Source organism: Haliotis rubra, unplaced genomic scaffold, assembly GCF_003918875.1.
Source record: "Haliotis rubra isolate DU_JTF1 unplaced genomic scaffold, ASM391887v1 Scf168, whole genome shotgun sequence".
Lineage (NCBI taxonomy): Eukaryota > Metazoa > Mollusca > Gastropoda > Lepetellida > Haliotidae > Haliotis > Haliotis rubra.
This window is the reverse complement of record NW_025765647.1, coordinates 1,681,335-1,708,350: the sequence shown is the minus strand read 5'-3', so window position 1 is coordinate 1,708,350 and position 27,016 is coordinate 1,681,335. Positions and strand designations below refer to the sequence as shown.

Below are 27,016 nucleotides of genomic sequence, written 5' to 3'. Positions count from 1 at the left end.
ATTGTCTCGTTCAGTCTGAGTTGGCTCACAGATACCATACTTTCTCTGTAGTGAGTGTGACCACCACGAGTAGCAAAGCCTGCCCGATGACGCAACCACGTTGACGTCATCAACCGCCTCATAACGTCATTGGGAATCTACCGTGCGGGTTCCAGTGGTTGACAGTTCTGTGGTAGATGATCTCACATGTGTTGAATAGGGTTTAAAACTGGTGAGCGAGCTGGTCTTGGAAATACGGAGACACCGAGAACAGCAAAAATCACCTAGTCTTTCCTTCGCTCCTTCGCTCACTTATGTGCGGTTTACGAAGCACATCTTTTGTACATTTTTTATTTACTGTGATGCTTTGTCTGTTTCTCTGTCATCGTATCCCAACTGCGTAGGTCGATGCTCATGCTGTCGATCACTGGATTGTCTTGTACGAACTCGATTATTTACTGACCACCGACATGGAACTTTCATTTATGTGTAGTAAACGGGAAAATCATTTGTACTTTTGGATTTGCTGTGATGGTTTGTTAGTTTCTTTGTAATTGTATCTCAGTTGCTTAGATCAATGCTCATGCTGTTGATCACTGGACTAAATTATTTACAGAGCGCTGCAATATGGCTGAATATTGCTGAGCGCGGCGTTAAACAACAAACAAACAGCCAAATCTAATACCACGTGGTCATAGTCATCCGGCGCCTCGGCTTTAGAAACTAGAAACAGTAATGAAATAAAACATTCATGCAACTGACAAGACACCAGTATTTAGTTTAAACGCATGATCTATTTCTTTAAATATGTTTTGTTTCTATCTCTAGTAAATACAGTACGGTTATAAAGAATTAAATTTGAGCAGAACTGGTATAGGCTTTGTCTCCTTTAAATATTCCCTTTGTCAACGTTTTATATGAGCCTATAACCTTTCATGTAATAAAGAAATCAACTGAATTCATTGATCTTATCTAGGGATTGTTCACACAATACCACAATTCATCAATATTGTGCTATACAGCATTCGCTTACAATCCAATACAGAAATCCCTTGACCCCAGGAGACAAACATTCAATTTTAATCCTCCAAACAATGACGTCCATATTGTCGTCTGCTTGCAGGCCGAAGGGCGGAGACGGGATGACTGGAACGGAGACAAATGGTGCGGAAGCTGCTCCTCCGAACTACACACTGTGCGACCTGTGGACGGAGTTTTGTCAAACAACCGCGATTCATGGATTCAACAAGATCTCCACACCTACTTGTCGATTCACCTTTCGTGGGTAGGTACAAGACCTGAAGTCACATATATACTCGGCGTCATTAATGAAGGGTCAAGGTATTGGTAACACTTTTTCTTAAAAGTTGTAAAATCTTCGTTTTTGTTTGAAATATATACAACTGAATGTTTTACAAACATTCTTGAAAGTATGGAAGAACACATCAGGCCGTTGAAATGTCATTGTTACGTTCTTTGACGTCCGATACATTCTGTTACAAATGGCACATTATTTATTCAAATTGTCAATATGGAAATCCACCTGCCACTTAATGTCAATGATTTGCACGTGCAAGTCGCTCCATCCATGGAAAGTGGAGGACAATACACATGCATAGATGCTTTTTCGCTGTCGTTCCCTGTTCAGTTACCTGTTTGAAATCGCAGCTTAAAATGAGACGTTTTTTGACACTTGCTGAAAGGGATCATACTACAGTACTTTTGGAATCTGGTCAAACTCAGCGGCAGGTTGCTGTCCGCTTTTATGTGAGTCAGAGTGATATTGGTAGACTGTGGCAGAGATTTCATGCTATGTATGGCTTTTACTGTCAACTCTCTTTACTGCAAGACGACTGGCATGCTCGCCAGACCTCAACCCAATAGAGCATGCCTAGGATGTACACACGTCACCCAGCACCAGTGGATCTCCCAGGACTCCACAGAGGTCTAATAGAGGAATGGAATGCGATTCCGCAAGCTTTCTTTATGAACTTGATAAGGAGCATGAGAACAAGGTGCACCTGTGTCAAGATTGGACGCTCGAGGAGGGTACACAAGATATCGAATGACCGAGTGCTTCGTGTTTGTCATTTGAGGGGTTGGTTGCTGTTTGCTAGTGCTGTTTGAACTTTTCATGTGTATGTCACAATGTGTCACGTTTGTAAACACATTAAACATTATGATGACACTCATTATTTTTTGAGAAACTTTTCTTTACATGTGCTATATATCATTTGACCCTTTATTAACGACACCTAGTATATTTAAGTCGACGGGAGTATTTGGTGAAACGTAGCACGTGTTCTTCCTCTGGTGTTAAGCAGCAACTCCTACTGCTGAACAAACTCTTCCAGGACCGGACCCAGTTTCGCAAAGCGGTGTCTGCACTAACATACTTCTTTTTAAATATACGTGTGATAACAACGTTAGGAAGGCTTTGTGCAGTGGATCTTAATCCACCCCAATAGTTTACACATATTTATTAGACTGAATCCAATAAAGATACGTCTTTCCAGAAAGGCCATGTCTTTCCTAATGAATAAAATATTGATATCTGATGCAGCGTCAAGCATTAATTTATATTTGTGGCTACCGTAAAGAGCGCCCTTGACCTTGTGCATGAACAAAATCATCCTTCTTGACGAAATACGTCTTGATTCAATTCGGTAAAATTCTGGTATCTCCCAATTCTAATCCTGTGAAGTTTGTGATAACTCTTATTGCATATCACATGGATTACTGGTTGATGGACGGATTGACTGTTCGGGTAGGTGGCCCTCGATATGACGAGCAAACGCTTTTATAGATTTGGCTTCATTACCTCTAACCCGTGAAGAACAGGACTGGAACTGTTCTCCGTCAACCCATACTTGTCTTAAGAGTCTGAGGTGTTGACATGTGTCAACCAAGTCAGCGAGCCTGACCACCCGATCCCTTCTGACCGTCAGCATGGGTTGCTGAAGACCACAGTTCTAAAGTGCATCTTCACGGGTTCGTCGGCCAAGAGGCTTTGATCACTGACTGATAAACCAGACAACCTTCGTAAACCCTCTGTAGTTGGTGGACGTTGGTGATGCTCTTATGTTAGGTGTTACGGGAGAAAACGCCATGTATAATGAGTGAATGAGTTTAGTTTTACGCCGCTTTTAGCAATTTTCCAGCAATATCACGGCAGGGGACACCAGAAATGGGCTTCACACATTGTACCCATGTGTGTCTTCGGCGTGACGAGCGAACGCTTTAACCATTAGACTACCCCTCCACCCCTACATGTATAATGAACTCGCCATGTTTCTATATTCAGAATACTTTGGACATTGGCTGTATGTGGTGCTACGGGGTTCCTCATCTTCAACCTGATGAGCGAGATTGGGGATTACTACAGCTACCCTATCGCCACTAAGGTTACAAACAAGATCAGGAACACCATTGAATTTCCCGCCGTCACCATCTGCAACAGATGCACCCTCAACAAGACACGTCTTGCGTCTTACCCCGATCTTGAGTCATATTTCCGTGACTCAAGCCTGCAACAAAAGTCCAGCGGCGTATATAATTTCGACGATATTGATGACGGTATCATGCTGCAGCCGTTGTCGTTAGACTGGTGGACCAACATGTCGATGGATGCCTCTTCGTTGTTTCATCTGTGTTATTTCGGAGGAGAGAGTATCGACTGTTCAAGCAATTTCCTACCTGTGTTCACCAACGAGGGTCTCTGTCATACCTTCAACTTCAACGCCAGTGACATTGTCAACGTGAAGAACTCCGGCAACGGTGCCAACCTAATCATAAACTACAACATTGCCCAGCAGTATTACACTTTCAGAGAAAACATGGCGGCCGGGATAAAGGTAAGACTGATGACTAACGTCTCTCATGAAATCGGCTGGTGGGGCTTTCTTTTTGCTGCCCAGTGCTAGACAGTTTTCCACTCATAATCACCTAATTGTGATTCTTAGAGAGAATGTTATTATTAAATGTCGACTGCGTAATGAATTCGCTGAGACTGTTCAACACATTGTCAGTGGGTGTCCTTCCTTGGCACAAACAGAATACAAATGTACCTTAAACGACACGCTGCCATTGCTCTTTGGTCCATCCATGTTACCAACCTGAAAATGTCATGGAAAAAGAAGCTTGTAAACGTCTTTGGAATAAGTCCATTTACAACCTACGGAAAACTCCGGACAAACATGATTTTGTCCTTTTTCATAAAATAATAAATGAGTTATTTATGTTATTGAATTTTCTGTCCCTTTTGAAAGCAATGTGATTGGCAGGATTCAGGAAAAGCATGATAAATATGCGGATCTCGCCTTTGAAATGTTACGTTTGCATTCTTCAAACCATGCCCCTATGTTCCTGGTGTACCTGGATTGGTACCTCTTGATCTATTGCGAAAGTGGGGTAGCCTAGTGGTTAAAGCGTTCGTTCGTCACGCCGAAAACCCATGTTCGATTCCCCATCTGGGTAAAATGTGTGAATCCATTTCTGTGATATTGCTGGAATATTGCTAAAAGCGGCGTAAAACTTAACTAACTCACTCACTCACTCACTCAATAAGGAGCGTACCGGGGCTTCCCACTTGGAGCAAATCTCTTCAGCATCTCTGGGACATGCAGAAGGTTGTTGTTTTGGAGAGTGTTCACTTCCTCCTTCTTGATGGTTCGACTGGGAAGCGCTTCCTGGGAGAAGTCCCATTCGCTGTTTGGGCTGCGTGTAGAAGGGGCAAGGTCCCTGAACTGACGATCTCAATCAGCCTGACTGTGCCAGGATCAGCCCAACATTCTTTACTGCTTTTATTTATCTGAATCTGTAAATAACAAAAACAAATTGTTACTGAGAGAATGCATCCGTGACTGAGTGAATAGAGTCCTGTTGTGTCTGTACCAATGATTCGATGGCCAACTCATCCCAAAGTACGTTAAAAAATGGTACTTATTGCTACCCCGCCTGACGGTGACTTTAGTTTTACGTCGCTTTTAGCAATATTCCAGCAATATCACGGAGGGGACATAACAAAATGGGCTTCACACATTGTACCATGTGGGGAATCGAACCCGGGTCTTCGGCGTGACGAACCACTAGGCTACCCCCACCGCCCCCATCATACGTGGATGTGCCGATAATATTTGATTACTTCCGTTGATTAACGGTCGTTAAAATATTATTCAAACATTTTGTCCTGACATCGAACTGATCAGTTACATCAGATGATTTTGAAAAAATGCTTCGATAATATCAGTCAGTGAGAAAGCTTCATTTAGACCCAATTTCGCCCCCAAACAAATATATGTATCCCGCTTCTGAAAGAAATCAAACAAAAAATAGTCTTTTAACACCTTTCAACAATTCATTGTTGAGTAATTATTCATTTCATCAGACACATTTGACTACATTCATGGAATTGTTTTGCTTCAAACATGCAGTGAAGTTAAATACATTCAAGCTGTTCAATATGCGCATTATGTAACGTTATTCGTCCCACTGGTTGTTTAAATAATGAGCACAATGTTTACAGTGTGTCCGACTTTGTAATTCAGGGACGGGTTCATAAGGGAATTGTCAATATACGTGTACACTCTTACTTAGGGCAGCATACAGTGAAGCCGAATTGTCCATTAAAGCCATTCGTCAACAAACTTGATCAAACAAGAGACCCGCCTGATCGTGATGGAACCAGTATGATTCTGTTTGCGTTTTAGTCTGTTTTTGTTTTGTTTGAAACATCATATGGGATATTTAGACTCGGCAAATTTGTACTTTCGAATAGAAATAGTATGTGAGACAGGTATGCGCATATTGCATGACCAGTGTTACCCTTATCATCTTCTTCATCATCATCATCATCATCATCATCATCATCATCATCATCATCATCGGCAGCAACTCTACATAACTGGTGCACATAAAGGCTGTTCCTATTCGACTGTGTTCTACTGCTGACAAACGCTTATCACATGACAGTGTTTCACTGTTGCTAGGCTTCCTACATAAAAGCGTATCACGGATGGTAATAGCTTCCTACATGACACTGTTTCACTGTTAGTGAAGGCTTCCTACTTGACGGTGTATCACTGATGCTAGGCTTCCTACATAACAGCGTATCACTGATGGTAATAGCTTCCTACATGACAGTGTGTCACTGATGACAAAGGCTTCCTACATGACACTGTATCACTGTTGCTAGGCTTCCTACATGCCAGTGTATCAAAGTTGTTAATAGCTTCCTACATGACACTGTATCACTGTTGGTAAAGGCTTCCTACATGACACTGTATCACTGATGACAAAGGCTCCCTACATGACAGTGTATCACTGTTGGTAAAGGCTCCCTACATGACACTGTATCACTGTTGGTAAAGGCTTCCTACATGACACTGTATCACTGTTGGTAAAAGCTCCCTACATGACACTGTATCCCTGTTGGTAAAGGCTTCCTACATGACACTGTATCACTGTTGGTTAAGGCTTCCTACATGAGGGTGTATCACTGTTGGTAAAGGCTCCCTACATGACACTGTATCACTGTTGGTAAAGGCTTCCTACATGACACTGTATCACTGTTGGTAAAGGCTCCCTACATGACACTGTATCACTGTTGGTAAAGGCTTCCTACATGAGGGTGTATCACTGTTGGTAAAGGCTTCCTACATGACACTGTATCACTGTTGGTAAAGGCTCCCTACATGACACTGTATCACTGTTGGTAAAGGCTCCCTACATGACACTGTATCACTGTTGATAAAGGCTTCCTACATGACACTGTATCATTGTTGGTAAAGGCTCCCTACATGACACTGTATCACTGTTGGTAAAGGCTCCCTACATGACACTGTATCACTGTTGGTAAAGGCTTCCTACATGCCAGTGTATCACTGTTGGTAAAGGCTTCCTACATGCCAGTGTATCACTGTTGGTAAAGGCTTCCTACATGCCAGTGTATCACTGTTGGTAAAGGCTTCCTACATGACACTGTATCACTGTTGGTAAAGGCTCCCTACATGACACTGTATCACTGTTGGTAAAGGCTTCCTACATGCCAGTGTATCACTGTTGGTAAAGGCTTCCTACATGCCAGTGTATCACTGTTGGTAAAGGCTCCCTACATGACACTGTATCACTGTTGGTAAAGGCTTCCTACATGACGGTGTATCACTGTTGGTAAAGGCTTCCTACATGACAGTGTATCACTGATGACAAAGGCTCCCTACATGACAGTGTATCACTGTTGGTAAAGGCTCCCTACATGACACTGTATCACTGTTGGTAAAGGCTTCCTACATGACGGTGTATCACTGTTGGTAAAGGCTTCCTACATGACAGTGTATCACTGATGACAAAGGCTCCCTACATGGCACTGTATCACTGTTGGTAAAAGCTCCCTACATGAGGGTGTATCACTGTTGGTAAAGGCTCCCTACATGACACTGTATCACTGTTGGTAAAGGCTCCCTACATGAGGGTGTATCACTGTTGGTAAAAGCTTCCTACATGAGGGTGTATAACTGATGCTAGGCTTCGTACAAGCCGGTGTATCACTGTTGGTAAAGGCTTCCTTCATGACACTGTATCACTGTTGATAAAGGCTTCCTACATGACAGTGTATCACTGATGACAAAGGCTCCCTACATGCCAGTGTATCACTGTTGGTAAAGGCTTCCTACATGACACTGTATCACTGTTGGTAAAGGCTCCCTACATGACACTGTATCACTGTTTGTAAAAGCTCCCTACATGAGGGTGTATCACTGTTGGTAAAGGCTCCCTACATGACACTGTATCACTGTTGGTAAAGGCTCCCTACATGACACTGTATCACTGTTGGTAAAGGCTTCCTACATGAGGGTGTATAACTGATGCTAGGCTTCGTACAAGCCAGTGTATCACTGTTGGTAAAGGCTTCCTACATGACACTGTATCACTGATGACAAAGGCTTCCTTCATGACACTGTATCACTGTTGGTAAAGGCTCCCTACATGACACTGTGTCACTGTTGGTAAAGGCTCCCTACATGTCACTGTATCACTGTTGGTAAAGGCTTCCTACATGACACTGTATCACTGTTGGTAAAGGCTCCCTACATGACACTGTATCACTGTTGGTAAAGGCTCCCTACATGACACTGTATCACTGTTGTTAAAGGCTCCTTACATGACACTGTATCACTGATGACAAAGTCTTCCTTCATGACACTGTATCACTGATGGTAAAGGCTTCCTACATAACAGTGTATCACTGATGACGAAGGCTCCCTACATGACACTGTATCACGGTTGGTAAAGGCTTCCTACATGACATTGTGTCACTGATGGTAGACTTCCTACATGGCGGTGTATCACTGATGCGAGGCTTCTACATGACAGTGTATCACTAATGCGAGGCTTCTACATGACAGTGTATCACTGATAATGATATAGGCTGATATTAATTATCCGTGTGTCTAGATATAGTGTAACATGTCAAGCAAACCAGTAACGATTGTCCACCATGTAAATATAAAATGTCAACGCCAGAAAATAACTTGGATTATCCTACGAATCAGAGCAGAAAACCCTTCTTAAAACTTGTGTACATATTTGAATGGATACTGAAAATCGGCCCTGACACCCGGTGGTCGCTGAAAGAGTAAGCATGACCTTCACTAAAACTACCATAACAATTGAAAAGGTTTTCCCTTGTTCTAATGTATCGGATATCACTCGTCTTTTCACGGTGTTAAACTCCACACAAATCCCTGATATCTGAGACCGTTTCAGACGTCGCCTGTGGACAGTACATCAAGTAAGGTATTGAAACCATACCCTGCTTTCTAATGCATGGTAATCTGAAGCGCACACGGACATCATATGAATAACCAGTCTGACACTATAGTATCATTATGGAGACTGAAGGTACCATTAATGCAACTGATTAATGTATTGAGATTTACAGTACAAGGACAATTCTTATCAGGAAGCCTGTTTAAAAATGCGGACAAAACAAAGCCGTTAATGGAAGGTAACCGCACGAGCAACATGCAATATCAGCAATGGGGCATGAAAGCGGGTGACGCTGTTATTTGTAAATGCTAGGGCACCAGGGTCATGTTGGAAGCCTTTGTTATCGTATTCAACAGGGAATAAAAGAATGTTGCAGGGTTGTTTTAGGCGTATGTTTAACGAGTGAAATGAGTTACAAACACATAAAGATCTGCCACTAATAACACACTAAATGAACTCGTTTGGAGTAGATTTAATTTGGGCTATGTTGAACATTCCTTTGAAATTGTTAATTACCGAATGTAGACAGGCACTGATAAACACGTTGCACCTGTATTTGTACACACCATTACTCACTAAGTGTACATATTACATAACCGTTCAGCGGCGTGTTAAGGCGGTGGGGTAGTGGATAAATCGTTCACGTGTTACACCGACGGACCGGGTTGGATTCTCCAATGGTCACAGTGTACCTGTGCGGCATCAGGAAATAAAAGAAACACCTTTTTTATGCACATTGTGTGGATTGCGAGAGTTCATAGGACATGCTTTTCGCCTTTTTGCGAACACCTGGTTCTTTTCAGTGATCCATTCATATAACGAAGACTATGGCTACAGGTGTTTATGAATACTAAATATGGAAAAATCCCTTACAGACTTCTGCCAGAGAATTGATTTGCGTTCTCAATGGTCTAAAATCATTTGCAGTTGTAATGTACCTAGTGTGGGGTGGTCCTTACACCCTGTGCACTATAACACAACGAGAGAGTTGGAGACAAACTTCGTGTTTAATGCAAGATGGCTAGCTCACCCTACATGACTTCATCATCCATGTGTCGTGTAGATGACGTAATCAGAAATGGGGTAATCCCGATACGATGTACATAGGATTAGTGTCACAACTATTTATAGCAAATACACTACAGCAGTCAACTTTTGAAAGCCAAGTAGTACGTTTTAGGTAATCGCTGTAACCACGTCTTATGCTAACAGTCACAAACTGCTTTTGATATATTGTCGTGTGTTGACAATCTTCCACGTGCAGGCAAATTCACGTGTTTCAAGTGCTGAGATACTGACATGCTGCAATTTATTTACACCCTGACATGTGTTGCTAGGTGCTGAGATACTGTCGTGTGTTGACATACTGCCATGTATTGACATCCCGACATGTGTTTCTAGGTGCTGACATATTATCGTGTGTAGACATACTGCCATGTATTGGCATCCTGACATGCGTTTCTAGGTGCTGACATACTATCGTGTGTTGACATACTGCCATGTATTGACATCCTGATATGTGTCTCTAAGTGCTGAGATACTATCGTGTGTTGACATACTGCCATGTATTGACATCCTGACATGTGTTTCTAGGTGCTGAGATACTATCGTATGTTGACATACTGCCATGTATTGACATCCTGACATGTGTTTCTAGGTACTGAGATACTATCGTGTGTAGACATACTGCCATGTATTGACATCCTGACATGTGTTTCTAGGTGCTGACATACTATCGTGTGTTGACATATTGCCATGTATTGTCACCCTGACATGTGTTTCTAGGTGCTGAGATACTGTCGTTTGTTGACATATTGTCATGTATTGACATCCTGACATGTGTTTCTAGGTGCTGAGCTACTATCGTGTGTTAACATACTGCCATTTATTGACATCCTGACATGTGTTTCTAGGTGCTGAGATACTATCGTGTGTTGACATATTGCCGTGTATTGACATCCTGACATGTGTTTCTAGGTGCTGAGATACTATCGTGTGTTAACATACTGCCATTTATTGACATCCTGACATGTGTTTCTAGGTGCTGAGATACTGTCGTGTGTTGACATATTGCCGTGTATTGACATCCTGACATGTGTTTCTAGGTGCTGAGATACTATCGTGTGTTAACATACTGCCATTTATTGACATCCTGACATGTGTTTCTAGGTGCTGAGATACTGTCGTGTGTTGACATATTGCCGTGTATTGACATCCTGATATGTGTCTCTAAGTGCTGAGATACTATCGTGTGTTGAAATATTGTCATGTATTGACATCCTGACATGTGTTTCTAGGTGCTGAGATACTATCGTGTGTTGACATATTGCCGTGTATTGACATCCTGATATGTGCTTTTAAGTGCTGAGATACTATCGTGTGTTGACACATTGCCATGTATTGACATCCTGACATGTGTTTCTAGGTGCTGAGATACTATCGTGTGTTGACATATTGCCATGTATTGACATCCTGGCATGTGTTTTTAGGTGCTGAGCTACTATCGTGTGTTGACACATTGCCATGTATTGACATCCTGACATGTGTTTTTAGGTGCTGAGATACTATCGTGTGTTGACATACTGCCATGTATTGACATCCTGACACGTGTTTCTAGGTGCTGAGATACTATCGTGTGTTGACATACTGCCATGTATTGACATCCTGACATGTGTTTCTAGGTGCTGACATACTATCGTGTGTTGACATACTGCAACATATTGACAATCTATACTTCCAGGTGTTGCTCCACAATTCAAGGCACCACCCTGACGCTAATCCCACCGTGGTCATGGCTGCTCCAGGGTTTTCCACCTATGTTGCGATGCACAAGTCCGAGGTCAATAAGTATTGTTGTTTCTGGGGATATTGTTACTCAGGGATTAGGAATAACTTAACATGTCCTCGAATGTCATTGATTTCTGTCACCGCATATCCAAGTACAAGTTTTACAGCCAAAGGCAGATAACAACGCTTAGCAATACTTACAGTAAAAACGTCAAAGGAAATGTGCACATTTATTAAGCCGTAACGGTTGGGTGTGTGTATAATGCATGTGTTCTCCCAGATGTACATATCACAGTAACTGATTTGATGTAGAAGCTTGACCACAAAATGGTGAAAATGTGGTGCAGTTCTGGCGACCGTATGGGTTGTGATTTTTCACAATCAGCGATGATTTAGCTTTGATTTAAAGCCGTTTGTCATCAGCTACCGTACTTGACTACCGTACAGGCGCCCTTTAAAGGTGCAACATATCATTTAAATTTTGGCAAGGTCAAAGGTCTGTTTTAATAGAAAGTGCATTTGATGAGAAACATATGAGTTAAACTTTACAAATTAAAGGTAGTTTTACTAATATTATGTTTTTCTAATTCATCTATATCATTTGAAGATCATATATACGTTTGGTTGGCACTGTATACATGAAACACCATTACAAGGAAATTAAAGTTGGTACTTTGTATTTAGATCACCAAAATATAGATAATTTCACCTCCATGCTTTACAAAGTATCAGCAATACCACAAATGTTGGACTATCATACAAATTTCCGTTTATTGACATTCTGGCACAAACAACAATTCAGCTGATGTCAAAAGGAGATAAGTTTTGATATGTCAATATTGTTTATATTTGTGTCACTTCACGCTCCAGCTGCACTGCACTGCAGTGACATGCTACAAAACCCTTAAAGCTGATTGATAATAATATGACATCCTAATGGAAGGATTGTAGGTGGCATTATGTTATTCTGGTGTGCACACTCTTTAGTGTTTACAGTGTGAAATATTACGACTTTGGTTTTCTTGATTCATTTTACACCGGCAATCATTAATACATTTTAAATGATATTACACAATGATTAGAAAGGCTTAATGGTATCCATCAAATATACACACCCTTCATATACCTCTAAAATGTTTAATAATAATTAGCCCCAGTGAGCTCGGTGATTCAGAACCAGTGGGAATATGGACTTTCTGTATTTTGGACTATTGCATTGCAGAAAGGGTTGGGCGGAACGTTTGGAGTATGAAACAGACTACTGACATGTCTAAGGTCCCAGCGATACTGACCGAATGTGGTTCTTACGAGGAGGAGAGCGCATTTAAAAAAATATTAGAATTCGTATTTTGGAAATATATAGATAGATCTTGCCAAGCAGAATATTTCCTTCATTTAAAACACGTTCTGCTGATCACTGTATGTGGCTTCATAATGTCTGTTGGAACAATGCAGTTGACTACAGCCGACTTTGTAGTGTTCATCTGTGTGAGGTCTGTCGATATTATAGGACTGACGTTGTATTGTTGACTTTCATAAGCTGACGAAGGTAGTGGTTCGCGTGATCCAATTATGCCCTAACAATTGTCAATTCATTAACTTTCTTCTTGACTGACAACATAATCACGTGACATACTGAAATCGGTAAATGAACGACAGCTGGTCTTTTAGCGTCCATCTAGGCGAGGTTACCCACTGCTGTCAATATTTTAGGACTGGCTTTGTATTGTTGACGTTCATCAGCTGATGAAGCTAGCGATTCATGAGCCAAATCCATTATGCGATAACTATTGGAAATTCATTAACCCTCTGCTTGAAGGACAACGTAGTCATGCGACATACTGAAATCGGGAAATGAACGACAGTTGGTCTTTTAGTATCCCCACTACTGCCAATATGTATATTCGATTTCAAGGTTATAGCATCTAACTCGTTTGCCAACGTCTGTACCAACTTCTTAGGGTGTATTGAATAGCTGATAATGATTAAATGTAACGTGACAATTGGCTCTCTGAGGTACGACTTATGCAGAGACCAGTTGATATTGGCGCCACACATTGTGTTGTCTATAATAACATTTGGATTGACCTACAATCCATATCATGAGCCTGACTATGCATATATTCATTAAAAATGATCACAGGTTCACAAATATGTTGGATCCATAACACAATCTGGGTCAAAATTGATCTTCAGTAACCCTTGTTGTCGTACGAGGGAACTATGGTGATCGGGTGGTCGTTCTCACTTACTTGTTTGGTGCATGCCATCGTATCCCACAGTTGCTCACAGTGTCATGACCATGCTATGTGTAACTCGTTTGTGTATGTCATTGGATATTACTAGGCACTCAATGTTTTGTATTTTAAGCAGTACGTTTCTGTGGTAATAGATCTTCATCAAATCTTCCTCTGTGACTATGTAAAGCATGGAGCTGTTACTGTTGATTAGACATTATGTAATATTTTGCTGAGCTGAACACAATGTGCAAACTTTCGTTTCCTTGCAATGGTTTTTCATGCATACAATGCTAACCAAACGTATATATGACCTTTCAATGAAATAGCTGAATTAGAAAAACCTAAATTGAATTTGTAAAGCTTGACTCAAATGTTTTCTCATCAAATGCTCTTTCTATTAAAATTGACCTTTTACCTGACCAAAATATTTTTGCGATGAGCATGTATAGCATTGTTGTCCACAATTTTAAATCATGATCTGGGCATTCCAAAGCTACTATTTTGATGAAAATCGGTCGATCCAAATTTATTAAATTAAACCATCCAGTTATCGGTTAAAATATTAACATAATTGAAATGATATGTTGCATCTTAAATGGGCCCCTGCACGGAATCTCACGCACGGTAGCTGATGACAAACAGCTTTCAATCAAAGCTAATTCATTCCTGATAGTGAAAAATCACATCCCATTCGGTCGCCAGAACTGCACCACATTTTCACCATTTTGGGGGTCTGTCTTCTTGACAAATTCAGTCACCAATTCCGTCATTGAGCATTATATCATTCCTATATTAGTCAACCGTTAGACGTTAGGGTAAGAACCGTTCAGGCAATTGTAAATTTTGTCATATACATTTGTACATGATGGAATAGTTATGGGTAAAATGTAGGAAACAGGTTGAGCAAGAAGGGTGTATATGTCTAAGCACAGGGCTGAATGAGGTGTGTATGTTTGTTGTTTAACGCCGCAATTGTCCAGCAATAAGACAGCGGTTTATAAATATTTATCATATCTGGACCCGAAAATCCAGTGATCTACGAAACTTGGATACGATGACACGTGTCAACCAACTCAGCGAGCCTGACCACCCGATCCCGTTAGTCGCCTCTTACGACAACCATGGGTTGCTGAAGACCAATTCTAACCCGGATGTTCACGGGTGCTTGGTGTAACAACGGGTTCATTGTCACATGGGTCCACTCAATGGGGTACCAGGAATGTTACTGACAGCAACGTGGTAATAACATACATTCACTAAATGTCATCGTATAAACATACTATTTACAGCGAAGCTTCAGCAAGTCAGCTCAATGGGGTCCTTGTTTTGCAGTACGTGTACCTGCCCGATCCCTACATGGCTTTTGATGAAATGGACTGTGTGGACACAAATAGTCCCGACTTTGTGAATCCTCTCAAGTACTACTCCCCTTACACCTACGACCATTGCTTCATGGAGTGTATCCAGACCAAGGTCTTTAACCTGTGTGGATGTGTCGGACCTTCTGATCCACGTAAGTTATATTCGTAACTACTCGTGTCATTCCGGGAAGCCGGATGGCGTCTCGTGCCCCTCTCGTGGCCATATTCACGACTGGGACTTGTCTTAGCGCAAACGTGGACGGAGATAGAAATAGTCTAGTACTATTTCCAAGGAAAGATAACCCTGAATTTCCAAACATGGCTACTCCAAGAATATCCCATATCCGGTGGGCAAAGCAGCTATACAGTCATTCCCGGCGTAAAGATGTTTCAGTGTTGAAAGTTGCTGATCCTTTACCTTAAAGTTTAGGATTAAATTGTGCTTTGCATAGCTTAGCGAAGTTTCACAGTTCGACGGTGCCGCCATTTTCATGCTTCGAAAATTCTTGTTCCTTCACTCCGTTGAACCGGAAGCTGGCAGGGGTAATGGAGGCGAAGAACGGTTTGATATGGCACGAGTGGTGCTTAAAGTGTTGAATTAAATATGTTTTACGTGAGTAATTATTATATATGAGGTTGGCAATCTGAGAGTACAACCCTGTGAGGAAATGGGTGTCTACATTTGATGGTGGCGATATTTTATTTTGATATTAAAAATATTTTTCGAACCGAAGCAAGGGAAGTACGTTGCCAACCTTTGCTCGCTTCGCTCGCATATAGGAAGACTGGTCATTTTCTCTTTGTTGCGCAACCCTATTTGCGCTACAGTTTGCCTGTGTATACAGTTACGAGCCTTCTTGTTGGCCACGGAAAGAGGCGAGTAACTACAGGTGGTACCTTGATGACGTTTCACAGCACTCTCCTACCCAGAGTTCAATGCGGCCAGCACGGTACCTCTACCACAGGCACATTTTACACACTCCATTCAATTTACTGAATGAGTTATTCATCTTTTATATTTTACGTGTCTACACACACACACATATATATAGACAAAGTGTTACTTTTCAAATAGAAAATATGAGAAAATGAAAAAAAATGTGTTTCATTTCTTATAGATCTGACAAAAATTACTTTGTGACGTCATGGACATTTCCATTATTTGCGACAATGCCTTCATATGACGTCATTTCGCAAACAATGAAAACACTTGAACATTTCGGACGAATTATCTCATCAGGTTTAAATAAATAAGTAATGTTAGGCGAAAAATACTGAAAATACTTGCACCGAGGGTAATATCTTTTTTCCCGTGTCCGAAATAAAGATAGTTTGAGCAATATTCAGAGAGTTATTAGGGCGGGACACTAGAAATTAGCTTCAGTACAATCGAGCACGCTCTCTTCAAAGGTATTCTCAAAGAGTTACAACATCCAAGGCCTCTGTAATGGATTCAAAAGGTTTATGGAAGACATATGGAAGTCATTTCCAAATTTGACGCACCAGTTACCAAAATAATGTCCGATGGAATTCCCTTGCATGAAATTGTGGCGGGTGTCGCCATTGGGACAAGCTTAATGGTACTCCTTTTGTAGCATTAAGTATCTTTTCACCGAACCATTCTCGTTACTTCAGTTATATTCTCGAAATAATGATTTTTATTCACGTTACTTCTGTTATTATTCTCGTAATTTGTGGAATTATGTTCTCGTTACTTTAAATTTCATGTTGCTGTCGCCGAACCACCGATTCCAAAAATGTGTACTTTCATGTCAATGTGTGTCGCCAGTCACATGCTGTCTATGATGCATAAATAATGAGGCATTTACCGTTATTATGTGTAATATAAATGCACTTAATTGCCACTAGGATCAAGAGGACCCGATGTCCCAATATGCTCCCTGGAGAAGCAGGACACCTGTTATTCGATATCTATTCGTGAGTATCATACGCCCAGTTATTGTAATACTAGAAGTAACCAGTGTTGTGATTCCAGGTGGGAACAGATTCTCAGCAAGTAATGATTGTTCTAAGGCTGCCAGTGTCTTTTGTCCCTGTTTCCCTTCACCAGCCCGCCCTGAACGTTCATTCCGACGTGACATAGTACACATTTTCTCATCTCAGTTATCCAAGCTACTGTAGAAATTACACACTTGGGCGATACAAACAATACTCTTACCCTTGAACACTAAAACACCCAGGTCAGTTTGATCTTTAGTTATCTGCGTTTATTAAAAATGTTTCCGAATAATTCGATCTTCTCATAAATTATTTTGACGGTTATAAACCAAGTGATTGAAGTTCTTAAAAATTAAAAATTTTCAGGTTTTCTTTCTTTGTTTTATTAACCCGATCATGCACTTGCTGGTTGAGGTATGAGATGAAAAACACATTTAAATTTAATAAACGCAGAGGGCCTATGAGAAGACATGCACAGTGTTCATGCACGTGCAGCATGTAATGACTGTATATCACTATCTGAGGAATCACAGCATATCACTATCTGTGTAATCACTGTATGCCACTATCTGTGGAAATACTGTATGTGTATGGCACTATCTGTGGAAATGTCACTATCTGTAGAAATACTGCATGTCACTATCTGTAGAACTACTGCATGCCACTATCTGTAGAAATACTGCATGTCACAACCTGTAGAAATACTGCATGTCACTATCTGTAGAAATACTGCATGTCACTATCTGTGGAAATATTGCATGTCACTATCTGTAGAAATACTGCATGTCACTGTCTGTGGAAATACTGCATGTCACTATCTGTAGAAATACTGCATGTGACTATCTGTGGAAATACTGCATGTCACTATCTGTGGAAATAGTGCATGTCACTGTCTGTGGAAATACTGCATGCCACTATATGTGGAAATATTGCATGTCACTATCTGTAGAAATACTACATGTCACTATCTGTAGAAATACTGCATGTCACTATCTGTAGAAATACTGCATGTGACTATCTGTGGAAATACTGCATGTCACTATCTGTATAAATACTGCATGTGACTATCTGTGGACATACTGCATGTCACTGTCTGTGGAAATACTGCATGTCTCTATCTGTAGAAATACTGCATATCACTATCTGTAGAACTACTGCATGTCACTACCTGTAGAGATACTGCATGTCACTGTCTGTGGAAATACTGCATGTCACTGTCTGTGGAAATACTGCATGCCACTATCTGTAGAGATACTGCATGTCACTATCTGTTGAAATACTGCATGTCACTGTCTGTGGAAATACTGCATGTCACTATCTGTGGAAATAGCGACATGCAATATTTCTACCGATAGCGACATGCAGTATTTCCTCAGATAGTGACATGCAATATTTCTACCGAAAGTGACATGCACTATCTGTGGAAATACTGCATGTCGTTATCTGTAGAAATACTGCATGTCACTATCTGTAGAACTACTGCATGCCACTATCTGTAGAGATACTGCTTGTCACTATCTGTAGAAATACTACATGTACTATCTGTAGAACTACTGCATGTCACAATCTGAAGAAATACTACATGTCACTATCTGTAGAAATACTGCATGTCACTATATGTGGACATACTGCATGCCACTATCTGTAGAAATACTACATGTCACTATCTGTAGAGATACTGCATGTCACTATCTGTAGAAATACTGCATGTGACTATCTGTGGAATTACTGCATGTCACTATCTGTAGAAATATTGCATGTCTCTATCTGTAGAACTACTGCATGCCACTATCTGCAGAGATACTGCATGTCACTATCTGTAGAAATACTGCATGTCACTATCTGTAGACATACTGCATGTCACTATCTGTGGAAATACTGCATGTCACTATCTGTAGAAACACTTTTTGTCGGTGTCTATAGAAACCTCGTATTTATAGGTGAAATGGGCAAGAACACCACATTCGAGGAGGAGTGTAAATGTAGCACCCAATGCACCTTTGCGACGTTCAGTGCGCAGGTGTCGTCCAGCGGGTACCCAGCAGACATCTGGGCCGAACTGCTGAACAACAGCACTCAGTCGGAGAGTTCCGAATACTTCAGGTAAGCTCCGTTTGTGTCAGTAGTCTTCCATCGTACCTTGTCCGGTTTTCGATCAACCCATCACACCAGAATTCATCTGTCAGTATTCGTGCAGTTCTAATTTCATTTGCCCATCCACAAACTATTGACCACATGTCATCGGTTCCCAATTGCGCGGATCGATGCTCATGCTGTTGATCACTGGATTGTCTGGTCCAGACTCGATTATTTACAGACCGACGCCATATAACTGGAATATTGCACAGTGCGGCGTAAAACTAAATTCACTCACTCATATACGTCATAGTGAGACAGAGTTCACTTCTTTCTCATTATTTGGGGGGTGGTTCGACGAAGTTTTGTTGAGTTTATGATGTTTATATGCGAGGGGGGCGCAATTCACAGTGTCAACTAATATGTAATGTCTGAGAAAGAATGTTTGGAATAACGATATTTGAGATTGATATATGATATATTTTCCAACAATAGCATTTGAGGTGTATAGGTAGTACGGAAGTATCTACCGGATTATTTGGGATTCATACACAAATACGGGGATTCATGTAAAAGTGCTCTCACAGCAATATTGACTCATATTTAATTATTGCTGATTCGTACAGCAGTGTTCGGGAATAGTTCAAGAATGATCACGTCAATATACTATTTTGGGAATTATATTAGTATATTTAGTTAAATAAAGTTACTTTTATCCTTTACTTCAGGAATAACTACTTGGAGCTGAGAGTGTTCTACGACAAGATGATGGTGACATCAACAAAACAGCATCCTCAGTACACTCAGGCCACGCTCTTCTGTTAGTACACAACTTCATTACACTCCGTGAAGACTCTGGTTGGAATTGATCTTTGGAAGGTCATGCTGGTCCTAAGAGGCAACTAACGGGATCTGGTGGTCAGACTCGCTTATTTAGTTGATGCATGTCATCTTATCCAAGTTGCGAAGACCAGTTGCGCAGATCGATGCTCATGCTGTTGATCACTGGATTGTCTGGTCCAGAGTCGATAATTTACAGACCGCCGCCATATAGATGGAATATTGCTGAGTGCGGCGTAATACTAAACTCACTCACTATTCACTCACTCAAGTTGCGAGGGTCCATGCTCGATGGCTTGTCTGGTCCACACACGGTCATTACGGACAACCGTCATATAACTGGAATAGTACTTACATTACGGGACTGTTGTCAATATAAAACTTGTCTGAAAGCTTCTTAGAGTTACGTCCCTTAGCAACCGGGATCATCTGGGTGATAAACGTCTACATGCTGTGTTCATTTTACTTTCTAACATGAAATTCCCCACACGGGTACAATGTGTGAAGTCCATTTCTGGTGTCCCCCCGCCGTGATATTGCTGATATTGCTAAAGGGGCGTAAAACTAAATTCACTCACTCTAAAATGACACAAATGCAATAAATATGTGATATAACGGAAACAGTCTTCAAGCTGTCAGTAAACCCTAAATCATTTACTGGTCTGGATCATAGATAACAAAGATTAATAGGTTGTCCCTTATTTAAAAAAAACATATGTTTGTGTACAAGTATATGTTACTACTAGCACTGCTACAATAAAGTATTAGCTCTTTTTTAGGAAATACATTGTTGGTGAACTGAGCTATTGATGTTGCAGCTAATGTTGGTGGCCAGATGGGATTGTGTCTCGGGGCCAGCATCCTGACAGTCGCGGAGATCTGGGAGCTCCTGGTATTCATCTTTCTGTACTTCGTGGACAAGCTTAGAGGACGAAAAGCTCGAAACAGGATTAACAACTGGTGACAGTGCTATAAAATGAGGATAATTTCTTATGTTGACGACGATGTTTATGGAACGGGCTCCTGATGGTCATCCTGTTCTTCCTCCTCCGTGGCAAGTGCAGGAAGAAAATCAGGCAACAGAATCAAACACAGGAAGACAACAGAACTTTGATTCCTATCATCGATGTAAATGTTTATATAACTGGAGTGTTATTTATACGTCCATTTTCAGAGGTGTCTCATAGTCAGCATCTAAACAGTAACAGAGATTATGGAGCTCTTGCTGTTCTTCTTCTCTGACAAGTCTGGCATAAGAAAAGCTCGAAACATAATCAACACCAGGTAGATATTGCAACACAACCTCTTGATGTGGCCTTTGTTGAAGTGTCAATAAAATGACCAAACTGCAATAAACTCTGTGACCAAAGATGTATATATACAAATACAGCATACCCTTCATTTACGATCAGCCTGGGACTTCTTAAACATGTCTTTCACAAATTGACTGAATTCAGAATCAGCAAATGGTACATCGAGTGTACCGATGAGGAGGCCTACTTAATCCGTGTGTCATGGCACATTGAAATCTGAGGAGTTGTTACATGCATCAGCTGTTCAAAATGTACTCACCAATAACAAAGGAGTTATTCGAAGAGAGGAGGAGTTTTAACAATAGAGAGAAGGAAGGACTGGAAGTGATATGCGAAACATGTTGGCATTTTGCATAAGTGTGTCAAAGCAGGAAAGAGGGGTGTGTTATAAACAAAATGAAGGTTTCAGATGACTCGGTATTGGGACTAGGTCAACGAATGCCATGGCAGTGATTTTCGTCTTAACTTCTTTTTCTTCTACATATTAACTTTAAAGTGAATGCACACATGAACTTTTAACTTGGCGGTGAATGGAGTCAAGTTGTCGCTTACGAGTTGAACAATTGAAGAAACAGCTAGAACCAAAATTGGATCTCATCCGAATTTTATCAGGGTACATTGGTATCGCTATTACCTCCACCCGGAATATTTGATGTCACCTGCAAAATATTAAACATTTATTTGCCAAATATTTAATGTCGGGTGGAAAGAGGAAAGGAATGTGGTCAAAGATTATGCCTAGACATGTTTTTGTCGCTGCTGTGAAGGGAATGTCTGGATCATCATTGCAAACATTAACACTTCATGTTTTATGTTTAGACAATTTGACTCCATTCTCCAGTGACCATTTGTTCATTTTGTTCACGCAAAGCTGTAACTTTTTTCAATGATGTTCATATTCTGTCATAGTATAAGACTTTCGACGATCCAAGCGACATCAGTATTTTCATTTGATGATGTGAAGATGTTTCTCTTACTGTGATCACGCTCTGACTTTAAGTGAATAGTTCCTCTCTTCTCACAGAATTGTTATGAAATCAGGCATACAGCCGAGTGTGTCCATATTGTGCTGACCTTTCAAGATCGATAATCCCCGACTGCATCATAAAAATATCCAAAAAAAGAGATTGGTACAAGTCGTTGCTTGTTAACAAAACCACTACGAATTACGGATTCCAGTCTGGCTAGGTGAATCTGTGATCAGATTATCTTTTTATCTTTTATTATCTATCCGAAAGCAAACGCCATGGGTTTACTACGGAAAAGGAAAATGTATTACAGCATCTGGTAATGGATAGCATTTCTCCATGATGAACCTTGCCGTAACCTAATGTCCATGTATGGCGATTTTCGAATTCAAGCAAATGCGGGTCAGACGGCAGCTGATGTGTGCTAACTGCGCTCTGTCTGTCTGTCTGATTGTCTGTCTGTGTCTGTCTGTCATAAGCATCACACGGTATATCCCATAATACCACACAACGCGTTGTGTTGTTACTAGTATAGTATTGATTCATTTCATAGCAAGACAAACGTATTAATAAGGCAAATCCAGATAAACGTGTAGCATAAAGCACTTCGCCTCGGTTGTGATAAACTATTGACAGGTACCATACAATTGCACTTCACACGACCCAAATGCTGAATGCCCAATGCCGATTTTCCGCTATTTATAGTCCATTCAGTAATAACTGTCCACAAATCTAGCCTCGAAACATATGACAATCGTTCCTACTCGCTGCTTTGAATTTGGCTTTGTGTTGCACTGACACAACACCTGTTACACGAAGGATAAATACTGCTCATGCTACAGGACACGTTCTGCTTGGCATAGCATACATTCACCTTTCTCCTGAAGTCTTATCAGTTCCAGGACATGAATGACAGATTTTCGCAGGTTATGCTTGTCAGTGCCGACTGAAATCTAACGAAGCTACTCAAAGTTTCTGAAGGATCACTGTAAAAGGTGTTAGGTTCAGTTCATTTGTTGGAATCGCAAGCAACAATTTTGCGTGAAGGCATGTTTAATGAACAAGTCGGTTGTCATATGCCACACAGCGCTAGTAACCGACATGTCACCAATGATTAGTCAGGCCATCCGTCGAAATGACAGATATAATTGAAACGTCAAAAATCACGACAAGTCTGTCAAAGCAACTCTCAGTAGCGTCTGCGATTACCTTGGTATCGTCGTGTCACGCTTCATATAAGTGGCTGAATAGCTGCCAAAGGAAGGGTGTTCGGTGGGAGCATTGGCGATTCCTACAGAGATGTCATTGACTCATTGGAGGACAAGTTAGTTTGCATTATCACAGCAGAGGACACCAGAAATGGCCTTCACACATTTTACTCATGTGGGGAATCGAATTCAGGTCTTCGGCGTGACGATCGAACCCTTAACCACAAGATTGCCCCACCGCCCCCTTGGGAGGACAAACAGTGGCTCGTGTCATATGTGTTCGATAGGGTTAAGGTCTGGTGTCTGGCTTGGGTATACCATGTGGACAGAAGTTTGATATTCTGAGTGGGCATAAACAACCCTGAAACAAAAGTCATGGGCCATCGTCCATGGAAGTCCGATTGCACCAGCACACGGCCTCAGATATACACTAAACGCCAAAAGAAACGTTGCCCTCCTGCCCTCCTGCCCTCCTGCCTTTATGAAAAACTATCAAAGATGTGTTAGAAGGTATTCGTTTACAAGGAAGCTTAACAACACAGCTTTACGTAAATCACAAACAAATTATTCTCAAATGCATTCATATTTAGGTGAAATGCATCTTTTGGAGAAGAGTTAAATTGTCCTATTTTCGACCATGCCGAAATAAACCAATAACAGTGATTTAGACGTCCAAAAGAAAGGTTGAAATAAAATTCTGCTTTGAGACAAAGATAAACCATTTAAAGTCACCATTTTTCAACTATTTAAACAAGAAACAACTGTTGTAGAGTGTGTAAAAATGTCTTTTAAAACATTTTCTTCTGATTTCCATTAGTGGTAACAAGTAAAACGTGTCTTTGATATTGTGAAAAAGGTTTTTAGGAACATCGAAATTTATCTTTACATTTTTGCTTGCAAAGTAACATTTTTCCATTTTCTGATTACACATAGCAATACCAATTGCCAAAACGTAGCAATATTCAAGTAGTACTTGCATCCATTTCTCGTGTAGTATGATTCTATAGGGTATAAAGAGAGACTAGAATGCATGATATGATACACAAGTACGTGAAATATACCACGATTAACAGCTGAAGAGTGAGAAAGAGCCATTGGGATGGTGCAGATCGGGTCGACATACAATGCTGTTGCCAGCGCCCTCAGATGCCACGGTAATAAGGTTATAAGACTTATTCAGCGCTACAGACAGAGGTCACTGTACGGGGTCACCGTAGACCCACCAAGAAGTGGACGTCCACGAATCACAAAGCGAGCTGAAGCTAGGTACCTCCGTCATTAAGGAAGGAGGGGAACGTTTCCTTTGGCGTTTAGTGTACAACAAGAATGCCATCACTGAAGCGCCTTCCTGTCATCGTGACCTGCTTTCGGACATGGAGGATGTTTCTTTCCTGATCTACTGACCCCATCCCAGATCATGATTGAACCCCACCATTGGGGTCATGTTTGGGTACTTTGTTATCCTGAAACCCTTCCCTTTGTCAAACGCACATTTGATCTGTGACAGCTTCATCGGGAAAAAAGACGGCGATGTAGAACTGGGGGGTCTTTTCGTCCCTGCCGTTTGCTTAGTAATTTAATCGAAATGCACATAGCGAACTACTGCTATAACTAAATACAGTTTATACGGCCTGTAAGTCGGTCACGGCACTTCGCGAGACCTTAATTAGTACTTCCGGCGACGTTCATACCTTTTCGAATGGTCTCATGGTTGTTAGCTGACAGTAAGGAAGCGATAATCCTTGCAAGAATACAAATTTCCAATCTAACCATCCCCGGCTTATAATTAGCCAACTGCCGACAGCTATGACAGCCAAGCATGGTTGTACACTTGGTCCGGTCTACTAAAGTCATATTTGGCGGTCGCGCAATCTTGAATATACGCTTGTCACCGGAAATAAGCTGGGCCCCGTCTCGCATATCGCACGTTGGCGCGCGCAAAGGGAACTGGGAACCAGCTTAGTACCGGAAGTAGCGCCTAGCGAGACTTACAGTCCTTATGGTGCTCGTTATAACGAAATACAGTTAATGGTCCCTTTGAGTTCGTTATAGCGGAATACAGTTGATGGTCCCTTTGAATTTGTTATAGCGAAATACAGTTGATGGTCCATTTGAATTCGTTATAGCGAAATACAGTTGATGGTCCATTTGATTTCTTTATAACTTAAGTATATTGGACATGGCCAAACTTATAAACAACCCTACAGGGCCACTGGCTGTTTCCGACACAAACAGATTCACGGCTTGACAAAAAATAGGAAAGTGGTGGTCAGGTTTGGTCACTTGTTTTTAACATTGGTACGTGTTAATGTTTCAGACACTGCGTTTATGTCTCTCTGTGTGTGTCTCTGTGTGTGTGTGTGTGTGAGAGAGAGAGAGAGAGAGAGAGAGAGAGAGAGAGAGAGAGAGAGAGAGAGAGAGAGAGAGTAAATATTCATCACTGTGACTATCAACGGCATTCACTCTCTCCCCAGAGACCTATAATCGTTACAATCCTAATCTATTTTGGGGGAAATAATATAAGTCTGGGGTTTCACTGAGCAAACTATTTGGAATTCGTTTATTTTCTATTTGATGTCAAACATGCAGTGCACTGTCTTATCATTTTGTTTGAAACCAACGTGTGTTTCACAAAACGAAAGCGTCCATTAATACCTCTTACCTGTTTTGTTCCATGTTTATTGAATCGAGTTTCCATGTTTACCACAATTAATACTATCAGAAATTTTATTCGGTGTGTTTCAAATTTTAATACAAATTTACTTGCAAACATTTGACAGCTGAGGACAGAGCGGCTAACTGTTCGGCTGTCTCACTTGGGAAATGATGGAGAGATGGAGAGATATGCCCGTCTATATTCTCCTTTGTTATTAACGAGTTGATATTCTATTTGTAAAGCAAAGATGCATTACCTTTGTCGGAACATTTAATTACGCTTTACATGGTTTAAACATATTTTTATTCTCAAAGAATCTGGTTTGGTAAACGAGCAAACTTTTTATTACTACCTCACCAGTACATATATCATCTAAACAAAATACACAAGAACTGGATACACAAAAACGACAAATTAAATCGTAAATGTGCATTGTACGTGTTTATGAACCTTGATCTTGCAGTTACATGTCATTAATTGTGTACATATACTGGTCTAAAATAATTTATCAAATCGTTTAGTCGTAATGGTGTATTGATGCAGGAACTCTATTATGTTCTTAATGACATTGTTGGTAGCTGGAGGTATTCCATATAACACAGTTTGGAGGCTGTGACCATTTACATAGAAATAGGTGTTGTTTCTAACAGCAGTGTATAACTTACGTGTAAAAAGATAATGGACCACAAGCCTGGGGTGAAACGATACGCTCTTACCATTGTACGGTACGTATTGCGGTACAAGGCGTTCAGTTCGGTTCGGTCCGCTTCGGTTATACGTATGTGTGTGTGTGTGTGTGTGTGTGTGTGTGTGTGTGTGTGTGTGTGTGTGTGTGTGTGTGTGTGTGTGTGTGTGTGTGTGTG

The 27,016-nt window shown here is 41.0% G+C and overlaps 1 protein-coding gene and 1 long non-coding RNA gene across 2 annotated transcripts; both read left to right on the top strand.

Annotated features, from left to right (window-relative positions):
• Window positions 1-3,338: 3,338 nt before the first annotated feature.
• On the top strand, window positions 3,339-17,154 carry LOC124272265 (acid-sensing ion channel 5-like). Its single transcript, XM_046707428.1, has 3 exons — window positions 3,339-3,833; window positions 15,105-15,285; window positions 17,003-17,154. The coding sequence occupies exons 1-3, from the start codon at window positions 3,339-3,341 to the stop codon at window positions 17,152-17,154; spliced, it is 828 nt and encodes a 275-aa protein (XP_046563384.1).
• A 1,958-nt stretch (window positions 17,155-19,112) lies between these two features.
• On the top strand, window positions 19,113-22,409 carry LOC124272298. Its single transcript, XR_006897294.1, has 3 exons — window positions 19,113-19,195; window positions 19,897-19,988; window positions 20,827-22,409. It is a non-coding gene; the product is annotated as an uncharacterized LOC124272298 (long non-coding RNA).
• The last annotated feature ends 4,607 nt before the right edge of the window (window positions 22,410-27,016 follow it).

What these genes read in the sequence shown, in the direction of transcription:
- LOC124272265 (XM_046707428.1), top strand. Translation starts at nt 3,339, where the DNA reads ATGAGCGAGATTGGGGATTACTACAGCTACCCTATCGCCACTAAGGTT. An exon ending in ACATGGCGGCCGGGATAAAG is followed by an intron (nt 3,834 to 15,104) that starts GTAAGACTGATG and finishes CTTGTTTTGCAG; the next exon opens with TACGTGTACCTGCCCGATCC. An exon ending in TGTCGGACCTTCTGATCCAC is followed by an intron (nt 15,286 to 17,002) that starts GTAAGTTATATT and finishes AATTGCCACTAG; the next exon opens with GATCAAGAGGACCCGATGTC.